This window comes from Oreochromis aureus, linkage group 17, assembly GCF_013358895.1.
Source record: "Oreochromis aureus strain Israel breed Guangdong linkage group 17, ZZ_aureus, whole genome shotgun sequence".
NCBI classification, from domain to species: Eukaryota; Metazoa; Chordata; class Actinopteri; order Cichliformes; family Cichlidae; genus Oreochromis; species Oreochromis aureus.
In genome coordinates this window covers 4,113,295-4,123,739 of record NC_052958.1, presented here as the reverse complement: position 1 = coordinate 4,123,739, position 10,445 = coordinate 4,113,295, and the positions used below count along the sequence as shown (strand labels likewise).

The window sequence follows — 10,445 nt, the reverse complement described above, 5'->3', positions numbered from 1 at the left end:
CATTATACAATATTCTCCTTTGACAATGATATATGGAAAGCCCTCAGTGCCAAACATAGCCACTTTTCTTCTTCTTGTTTTCTCTCCCATTTTTTTCCCAGACAGGTTGCAAACATGGCTAATATGACTTTCGGCAAATGTAACCATGATATAATCTCAAATGTCATATGATATGAAACAACCTGTCCAGGGCGTACCCTGACCCCTTCCCAATCACAAGAATGTGACTAAAGTTTTTATATCAGGGCCTAGGCCCTGTTACATTCTTTCAAAGGGTGTGATTGGCTGGTTTAATAACGTGTTCAGCTACTAAATAAATAATCCAACTTTTCCAAATACTTTCACTCAGTCGCAGCAGATGGACGTCCCTCCCTGAGCCTGGCTCTGCCGGAGGCTTCTTCCTGTTAAAAGGGAGTTTTTCCTTCCCACTGTCGCCAAAGTGCTTGATCATAGGGGTCATATGATTGTTGGGTTTTTCTCTGTATGTATTATTGTAGGGTCTACCTTAAAATATAAAGCGCCTTTAGGCGACTGTTGTTGTGATTTGGAGCTGTATAAATAAAATTGAATTGAATTTAAATTGAATAGTAAGATATGTACACTACATTGGCTAGTTATTTGCACAGTAAGGGCATTTCTATAGGCTAGTGTCTCAAACTGAACACAGCAAGTTTTGCAGTAATTTTTTGGCGAACATTTACAAGTTGATGATCTTCCCAACAAATACTTATCTCCTATATTTTAGGATAATAATTAACACTTATAAACTCCAATAAACACAGCAAGACATTCAATGTAAATGCCTGACAAAACAAACAAAAAAACAAAACAACTATCTACTGGTCCTGTAAGGTGAAGGTTTCTGAGGCCCCAAGCCTCCTAATGTACACTGAGGTAACCTGGTCTCGTTGAAACTACCTGGGGTGGCCTAGAATGTGATGATGATTGAATGTGCCCTGTCCTGTGGAAGTGGGTGCATTCATGATTCAGGTCACTGAGGGAAATGCATGTGCAAAGTAAGGCTGCATTCAAACAACATCTGCTTTGGGGGGACCATAAATTAACTGATTTTTTACTTCATCTTCCTGCACTTGCTCCTACAGGTGTAAGATGTGAGCATCATCTTGGTGACTCCCATTTGGACCACAATTATGTAGCCAATTGCATTTTTCACATAAGGACACCTCTGGGAGCTCCTGGTCTAACAACACTTTCAGTCAAAGGCACTTGGGACACTTTTTCAATCCTCTGCAGCATCAGGTCTAGACGTGGCTCCTTAAAGAGCCAAGTTTCCAGCTATAAGGTTGCCCAAGTCTGTGATTAGTACCCTGTACATCAACGCTTACTCTCAATGTTACCATATTTACATATATATTAAGCAGAACTTAATCTAGCAACTGAGGCTACAACCACTTTAAAAATATTTTTACTAAGATTACAATAGAAGTGAGAATTTAATAATTTTTTATAAGCAGTCGCACTACTGGCCACCACAAAATAATCCAGGTTTAATGCACCTACACCCATTTAATTCACTTCACAAACCTAAATGCCACGTCCATTCAGAAGAAGGGAAGAAGTAAGCAGGGCAGCCTCTGCAGAACTGCATGCACATTGGACATGGGGCTCTGCCTTATGGGCCACATGGCACGGTGCATCTCTAGAACAGATTTGGAGGGTCTTCGTCAAACCCATCAACTTTCATCAGGTTGGAATATGGCATTTTGCAGTTAATGTGATGAATTTTCACTGGGCTCTGCTGTGGCCCAGGAAGACAGAGCTCGAAACATATCAGCGCCCATCAGTCTCGTAATCAGCATGGCATATTGGTACAATAGTAACATTTTCCACCAAGACTATGAAGATAGTTATTTTGTTCCGATGGCACACAACGGATCACACTGGAGAGAACCAGGCTGAGAACCTAGCTGGCTTTTCATGACTCCACAGGAGCATGTCAAAAATACAGACTCTAATCAATTTAATTACATGTAATTTTATTACATAACAATATGTTAACTTTAATGGAATCTGATTAAATGAAAAAATGATTTAAAAAATTAATTAATTGAATAAATAAACCTTTGATTTTTATATATTTCTGTGGCATTATTAAAATTATTGCCTCATATTTATTGCTGATTGGTCAGTACATAATAACTATTGCACAATTTAAATTCAAACAAGTGCTAGTCTGCATTTGCAGAAAGTCCCACCATAATTCCTCTTCTACATTGCATTTCCTGTATAAGATCATAGAGTAACAAAGAAGCTTATACTTTAAAAAAGCAGCTACATTCTTAGGTGGAAATGCTGCTTTGTGGCAAATCCAGCTCAACATCACAGAAAGCAGGATTAGGATTGCCGAATGTCTTCTTCCTGTCCTTTTTCAGATCAAGCTTTCTTTTTCGTCTCATGGCCTAAAAAAAGGGAACACAAAGCAGAAACTCACTAAGTTAACCTGTCATATATGATATTCGCTTACTGCAACAGTACTTACTCTCTCTTTGATAATTTTAAACAAGTAGTAAAGACTTGTGTCTTCTTTCGTCAGCCTGAGCCTGGATTCTACATTCAGCTTCCGACCTCCTGAAATGTTCAATAAAACACACACAAAAAGCATCAATAACCTCCTTAGAGGACAGCATTAACCATAGCGAGCTGAATAAAAATGTTATTTACCTGTCACCACGCTGACTATCAGTCCCACACTTATAGTTATTATAGTTCCAATTGGACTGAAGTAAAGGTAGGAGACTGAGTACCAGTCTGCCAGCGCAGGCCTGCTGATGGGAGTCCTGAAACCAGAAGTGAAATCTTGCTCATACCATCAAAAGAGCAATTGTCATCAAGTTTTCTAATGTCTACTCATCAGTGTGCTAAAAAATTATAAAAAAAAAAGTTACTTTATGGATCTTTTCTATTAGCTACACTTACTTGGTATTGATAAGTACTGGGGCTGTTGTTGTGGAGCTCGGCAATGTTGGGAGATCAGTGGAGGTCCAGCTGAAGCTGTCCGTCATTGTAAAGTTACAGCCTTCAGTGGTCAGTGACAGAGGCCGACTCATTTCAGGGGGAGGAGGGTATATCTGAGCTCCGATGGCCACCCAGAGAGACACAGCCAGCCCCAACACAACACCTGACAAAGCTCCCTAGAAGACATTTTAATGAGTGCAACATGAAAAAGTGTAAAATTTCAGAGAAAAAGATACAAAGGATATGCAAAAGTTTTAAGGGGCGATTAAAGAAGAAGCCTTATTAAATAACAGGGATATACGTAGTATGAAGGTAGATAAAGTACCGTGTTTTTTTGCTGCCGTCCGTCAAATTCAAAATGAGCTGTTATTTTTTAAGAAATGGCACATTTTCTGGGTCTCTATGTTCTAATGTGACTAAAATATTGATTTATGAGCTTTGCAAATCATTCCATTCTGTTTTTATCTGAATGTTTATTGACAGCCTTTTTTGGAGTTAGGTGTGCAGGTAAATAGGGATATACTTACTTTTGAGGTGGCAAATGGACAGAGAATCCCCAAAGTGAACAGTCCAAGTAAAGGACCTCCAATGACCCCGAATATACTGATGACTGCCTATATAGAGGAAAGCACATACCAGCTAAGCTGCAGACGGCACATTCTATCATTAACAAATGCATAGATCCTGTAATAGTTTTCCTTTTTTGATTAACTAAACCGTGGAGTTTACACACTGACAGATTTGTACCTGGAAGATCGGTCCTAGAAGTGAGGCCAACCCAGCCATCCCAATGCATAAAACTCCATACAGGAGGCCTGCAAACAATAATGGTGACATATTAACATTCATTTGGTAATAATTTTTCATAACTGCTTTTTAGCAATGCCAGTCTTAAACTGAACACAAGGATTATCTACTTACTCGTTCCTTTTGAGATCCAGGCCAGTTGCCTCTCTGACATGCTGGCATATGGTTTGATTAGGTCTTCCACTGTCACTGCAGCCAGTGCATTGATGCTAGAAGAGACTGTGCTATGGGTTCAAATAGTTAGAAACCCAAGAACAGTCGAGTCAAAAACGAGGCATGATACAACTAACTTGCCTTTTAGATAGCAATCACAGCATTATACTGCAAGCTGCTACAGTAAACACTCTAAGTTCTCATTGTGTACTTAATCTGTTGAAAGTATTATCTTAAATATTCAATAACCTTAAAGATCCACTAAATGCTGCTGCCACAAACAGTCCAGGAAGGCCAGGATAGTCTCCCAAGACGTCCATCACCAAATAAGGCATCAACTACAGAGAAACAGTGAGACTGGGTTAATGGATCAAGAGGGCCAGAGAGTAATACTCTATACAAACTACTGATAATAATGATATTAAACTGTCAGTTCAATAGTACACACACAGTTAAGTAATTAAGTAGCTACTATTTACTATTGATTAGTAATATTCAAATTTTTGTTACTTTGTAACTTTTGTTACTTTTGTAAGGTTTTATCACTGATAAGACACACACCCATGATTTCAAATAAGATGATAGTGTCTCAAAGATTAACACAGGGTGTACTTTGGCACTGGTGCCATTACACATTTTTCATCACAATAGTGAGTCTAACTATCAAATGTTGATATAAGGGCCTTGGTTAGGACATTTTCATATTACAGTTTAATGAAGTGAATTCTCAGTCTTGAGACACTCGTTTCTTTATATGCTGCTGGGAAAAAATGGGAAATGGGTGCAAATTCTAATGAATAAAAGTCAATATTTAATATGACCAAATTTATTCTTCAAATGCCTGAACTCTCGCAGACAGCTTTCTTGCTTGTTTTTTTTTAAGTAGTCTTCAGGAGTAGTTCTCCTGGCTTCTTGAGAAACATTCAAAGCACTTCTGTGGATGCGTGCTGCCTTGTGCTCTTTTCTCTGTCCACATGATCCCACACTGCTTCAATAATCCTGAGGTCAATCCATGATATCCATGACTAATAGTGTTCCATTGTGGTTTTTCTATGCAGGTATGCTTTTATTAAATTGTCATGCTGAAAAATCAAGCTATTTCCAATCCATTCTAAATTTTGCACTACTGGCTAAACCGCAGCCATAAACCATGACTGTAGTTTTCTGTAGTTTCTTAGGCCTACCACTTCTTTGTCATCTATTTGTCCTGTTTCCCAGTTTGCACCCAAAAGAGCACACTGCACACCATGCTGAGATGAAGTTTCTGACTAGTAGCTCTTTGGGAATCACCTTGTTGGTTGAAAAATACCATTTTATGCCCGACAAACTGTGTTAGTTTTGGGATTAAGCTAAAGAACCTAGGAAAATGATGTGTTTTTGGCACACAGTGCTGGTAATAGAGTGCCTAAAGATATTGTTTAAAATGAGTTCTTACTGGTTTATTTCTCAAGTTAGGTGCCTTGATGCTTGTTGGGGCAGTTATAGCAGAATTATAAGAAGTAATATGAGGTGAACTTTCTATCATGTGTGAGTGTGTGTATGTAATTTGTTACAGTGTAACTCTCAACTTTGTCATACCTGATCAAGTGCAGAAAGCAGTCCAGATGTCCAGGGGTCGCAGCTTTTATAGATTGAGTAAAGACACATGCCCGCAAACACTGAACACAACAGTATCAACCACAGACCTAACAGGTTGATGAACAAAGAACTGAAGAAGAAAACAGAAAATAAATGTACTTAAATTCATTTATTTTTATAAAAAAATTAGTTATATAAAATATATTATATATTTATATATATATGTATTTTATTTATATAGTGCCAAATCACACCAACAGTTGCCTCAAAACGCTTTATATTGTAAATACAATAATACATACAGAGAAAACCCAACAATCATATGACCCCTTATGAGCGCTTTGGCAACAGTGGGAAGGAAAAACTCCCTTTTAACAGGAAGAAACCTCCAGCAGAACCAGGCTCAGAGAGGGGCGGGGCCATCTGCTGCGACTGGTTGGGGTGAGGGGAGGAAGACAGGACAAAGACATGCTGTGGAAGAGAGCCAGATTAATAAGAACTAATAATTAAAGGCAGACAGGTATATGAACATAAAGTGACTACAAAAGGTGACTGAAGAAGAAACACTAGACCTACTGCAGCATAACTAAGGGAGGATTCGGGGTTACCTGATTCAGCCCTGACTATTTGCTTTATGAAGAAGGAAAGCTTTAAGCCTAATATTAAAAGTATGGAGGGTGTCTGTCTCCTGAATCCACACTGGAAGCTGGGTACACAGAAGAGGAGCCTGAAAGCTGAAAGCTTCTTTTAAATATGGATGAATTTTTATATTAGTCTCTGCAGTGTAACATTCTAAGTATGACTGACCACTAACTGGCATGTTTAAAGGCAAGTTTTTTGTTGAGAAGCCAAAATTGCTAACTCTAGTGTCTTTAGTGCCCCCGTACATACATCGTACAATAAAACAAGACTCACAATCTAGCATGAGTGATGCTCTTGCAGGAGATGTATCTCTGAACCTGTGACTGGTTGGTCCCATATATACTGGTCCAAAGAAATGTCCCTCCAATGGCAACAGTCCAAAAAGTGTGTCTTCTCAGAGGGTTTGTATCAAAGCTGATGAGACATAAAAAGGGAGAAATCTGAGTTTATTGATCGCTTCTGAATTCAAGAGGCTGGTTAGCTAATTTCCAATGTGCACATTCACAAAAATTTGCTTTAAAGGAGTTTACAACAAGTGAAATCACTAGCAATAAACTAGTAATGCTTCACAGTATGAGACATTAAATTTCCACACAACTGCTACAGTGCTTAGCTGCATTTGTAGAAAGAATTGTTCCTATTGGTGTGTATGTAAATTGTTGTTGATTTAATGTTAATATACTGAGTCAACCCATAGCATGAAAACTGTCACTGTACACTGTTGTTACTGTTCCTCTTCTGCCGACAGCTGACTCTTTTCCTGCTGCTAAATCGAACATTCATTTTAATATTTTGGTGAATACTCACTCCCAGAAGTTGATTCTCCCTCCGTGTTGTGAATCTGAAAAGATGTTGATGACTCCACCTTGTAGGATCACAGATGCGATGATGACAGACAGAAAACCTGCGATCATTACACCAAGCTGGAGGAAAAAAAATACCACTTTTAGTTTGCTTATTGAATGTTGATGGAAACGGTGATAAAAACTAGTGTTTGATTTGTAAACAAGAGCAGAAAATGCTGGTGTTTTGAATGAAGTGTGGCTAAGCAAGGATTCATTTCTTGCTGATGTGGTGTGCAGTTACTATTTATGAAACACCAGTGTACATTATTGTCTCTCCAACCACAAGCAGCATGAGGCATGACAGATGAGCTCTGATTTAGTCAGTACCACACCAACCACCTGGCGTGTTATTATTTCCCTGAGGAGCCTACCTGAAACACGTCTGTCCACACCACTGCCTTTAGACCGCCCTGTAACAATGCAGACCAAAGTCAGATTTCACAAAGGACTGCTGTATATTTCCATTCGAGGTATGACTCTTTTCTTGGACCTTCAAGAACCAAATAGGCACCAATAACTGCAGATATGATACTGATTACAATTATTGAGTCAGACATTGCATTAAAAGGTAGAAGGTTGAAAAACCTCCACATGTGCATGAGTCTAGGGAAGCTTAAGTAGTGCACACTTTCTGAGGTTTCTTAGGTGTGTAGAAGTGTATCATCATGATGACACTGAGATCCTCTGATCGATGGTGATCGGGGCTGAGCTCAACTTTGTGGCCTGCCTGAATGAACCCATTTTGTCCCTATTTAATAATTCTTGTCAAAATGCATTTAAAAAATTGTGCACGGCAGAATTCATTCAAGCAATTTGTGTTACATACCAGTGTGCAGTAAAATGTACAGACCACTCCTGTGGAAATGACCGCACCCCACAGATTCATCCCGGTCACTGAGGAATGAACCACTGGTCAGTCAACTGGATAAAACCGAGTACCCGTAAGTGCCCTCGTGCAGGAATGTTTTATGAATGTGACCACTGTGTTGGACCGCAAGCAAACATACCTTGGTTTAAAGCAAGAGCTGGAACATAAATGACAATTCCACTGTAGAGGATCTGTCACAGGAAAAAAAAAAAGTTCCCCGAGTGACTGATATGTGGTTTTACCTACACAGGTCAAAACCCTGTAATTATGTGTAGACAGGCCTCTTACTCACTGTTTGGACAATGAACAGCAGTGTGCCCAGCAGACGGGTTGCTCTGTTAAAACGCAGCTCCAGATACTTCATAGTGACAGAAGTAGAGAGACAAGATAAAAGTATGAGTAAGGTGATGCATTTCTATCAAGCCATAAAAGGTTTTCGTCTCATTTTTACAAATTAACCAGCGTCTTAAAGTTGAACCCAGTCACTCCCTTGACTCCTCTTTGGTTTGGATCTATCGATAATCTTAAAGAAATAGTTTTTCATCCCCATGCACCGTAGTTTGTGACATAAAGTGACACAAAAGTAACATTTGAAACTTCAAAACCACACACCATAATGTTTAGTAGCTGGGGCTCTCTTTACAAACCACTTTAGAGTTTCTTTACCTTTTACCAAGTTATTGTTATCTAAGTCCACAAAAAGGACGTGATCTTTATTATTTCAGTATCATTTTTGTTTTGTTTTTTACCAAGCCTAACACAGGCCTTTTATTTGCACAGTACTGTGACGGCGATCAGCTGTCTGTGTCCCTTTCTCGATAACTGTTTAAAATGATCTTTTACATATAGACATTTCATTCCTGTATAAATAGAGGCCGTTGGATTGCGAAAGAGAAATCAGACGATCCACACAGCACACCACCGATGCTGGCCTGAAAAAAAGGAAAGAAAAAGGAAAAAGTACTCTTACCTCAAAAGTGCTGGTGATTTCCAGCTTGTAGAAGATGGGGAGGAAGACCTCAGATGTGACCAGCATCGCCATTAAATAGGAGAGACCATAAAATCCAATATTAGCTCCGTATTGGTAAACCTACAGAGGGATTGTATGAATTATTGTAGCTATTAAAAAAAAGAAAGTCCAGCCTTGCTTCCATTCAATAACCGTCACATTTTGGATTTGTCCCTTGTGAATCTGTGTTTTACCTTACCTCAGCTGGAAAGGACAGCACTGTGATGGCTGACATGAAGCTGGCAGTCAGGGACAGGGAGACGGGCAGAGCTGTCAGCTTGCGGCCCCCTGTTAAAAAATTCCCGGGGTTTCTCCGGCTCCTGTCCACCCAGGCGTAGTAGATCCCGACAGCGGCGGACACCACCAGCATGAGAGCGAACACCACATAGTCCGCCAATGCAAAGGAGGCAACTGCCATTCTAGTCAAAGTTGGAAACAAAGCTTTGAGATTTAGTCAGAAAGTTATTCAAACCTCATCCATGTGTGGAAGTCCTGGCACATCACCTTCTCACTCAACACTGAGCTGAGAGCAAAATCACACTGCAGCACTGTGGGTGTGTGTAAGGGAGGCAGGGAGGGAGAGAGATAGGTGGAGATAGAGAGCGAGTTAGTTAGTTCCAGGGAAGTACAGTAGGTGCAATATATGAAAAGTCCACAGGCCAGCAAATATTTGTGATATCAAGTCTTCGTGACCGCAGTAAAAGTGGTTTTTATCAACCCCATGCTTGTGTTTCAAGAGGTTTTTCTGTAGAAAACTGTGTGTTTTTGACACTGTTTTTGCCTTTTTATACTTCCATTTGCAGAAATACACACTTAAAGAAATGAACATGCCACTAACACAAGAAAATTATTTTTTTTATTAAAAATTGCAGTGTGTCATAGAGACAATCATTTTTTGTCTTTATCTTGCTCCTCATTGTTGCTGTTTCAGTATAAGAAAAAAGCCCCTCTTCAAATCATACTAAAAACACTACTGTCCATCAATGTAACAATAACCGGAGTTAGCAGAGCGTATCTTTTTGAGCGTGTCTGAAGTGTGTGGTAGTTTTTGATAAGGGATACACGCCTCAGAATTCAGCAAAGCAGATAAAAAGAGGGAAGGGACTTGAGAAGTTGTGTAAAGTGTGATTTTACTGGCAGTTTTGAGAATGTGGAGTAGATTTTGAAAGCAAGCTGTAGGACTGGATTTTTCTGGATTTGAATCCTTGTTGTTGCTGCAGCACCAGAGTCAGCAGGGCTACAGTTTATCAGACTTTATCTTTATCAATCCTTGTGTGGGATTCATTAATCATTTCAAAAATAGGTATATAGCAATACTCATTTTTCTAGAGTAGACTATGATATAAATGAAAATAATATCTTATGTTATTGTCTATAAATATATGCTATAGTAATGAAATGTCTGCACACGCACAGACTATAAACACATGGATAATCACAATTAAGTCTTTATTTCAAATCTATATGTAAGAAATGTCAATAAAGATAAATAAATGAACATGAAATAAAAAAAATGATGAGAAATATTGATCATTCCCTGTTTGAAAGTCACTAGGAGGTAGCACAT

General features: G+C 39.0%; 1 protein-coding gene across 1 annotated transcript; it reads right to left on the bottom strand.

Annotated features, from left to right (window-relative positions):
• Nucleotides 1-1,980: 1,980 nt before the first annotated feature.
• slc5a8 (solute carrier family 5 member 8) lies at nt 1,981-9,410 on the bottom strand. The gene is made up of 17 exons (XM_039600961.1): nt 9,078-9,410; nt 8,840-8,959; nt 8,162-8,227; nt 8,009-8,060; nt 7,828-7,895; nt 7,373-7,411; nt 6,964-7,079; nt 6,430-6,570; nt 5,515-5,644; nt 4,186-4,274; nt 3,898-4,007; nt 3,724-3,791; nt 3,504-3,590; nt 2,938-3,152; nt 2,683-2,798; nt 2,501-2,589; nt 1,981-2,420 (listed from the first exon to the last, which is right to left on the bottom strand). The coding sequence occupies exons 1-17, from the start codon at nt 9,294-9,296 to the stop codon at nt 2,301-2,303; spliced, it is 1,845 nt and encodes a 614-aa protein (XP_039456895.1). The 5' UTR covers nt 9,297-9,410; the 3' UTR covers nt 1,981-2,300.
• Nucleotides 9,411-10,445: the final 1,035 nt, after the last annotated feature.

Coding starts and splice junctions, on each gene's coding strand:
- slc5a8 (XM_039600961.1), bottom strand. CDS start 9,296: ATGGCAGTTGCCTCCTTTGCATTGGCGGACTATGTGGTGTTCGCTCTC. Junction 5,645..6,429: donor AGCATCACTCATGCTAGATT/GTGAGTCTTGTT, acceptor TTTCTTCTTCAG/TTCTTTGTTCATCAACCTGT. Junction 3,792..3,897: donor CTGGATCTCAAAAGGAACGA/GTAAGTAGATAA, acceptor TATTGTTTGCAG/GCCTCCTGTATGGAGTTTTA.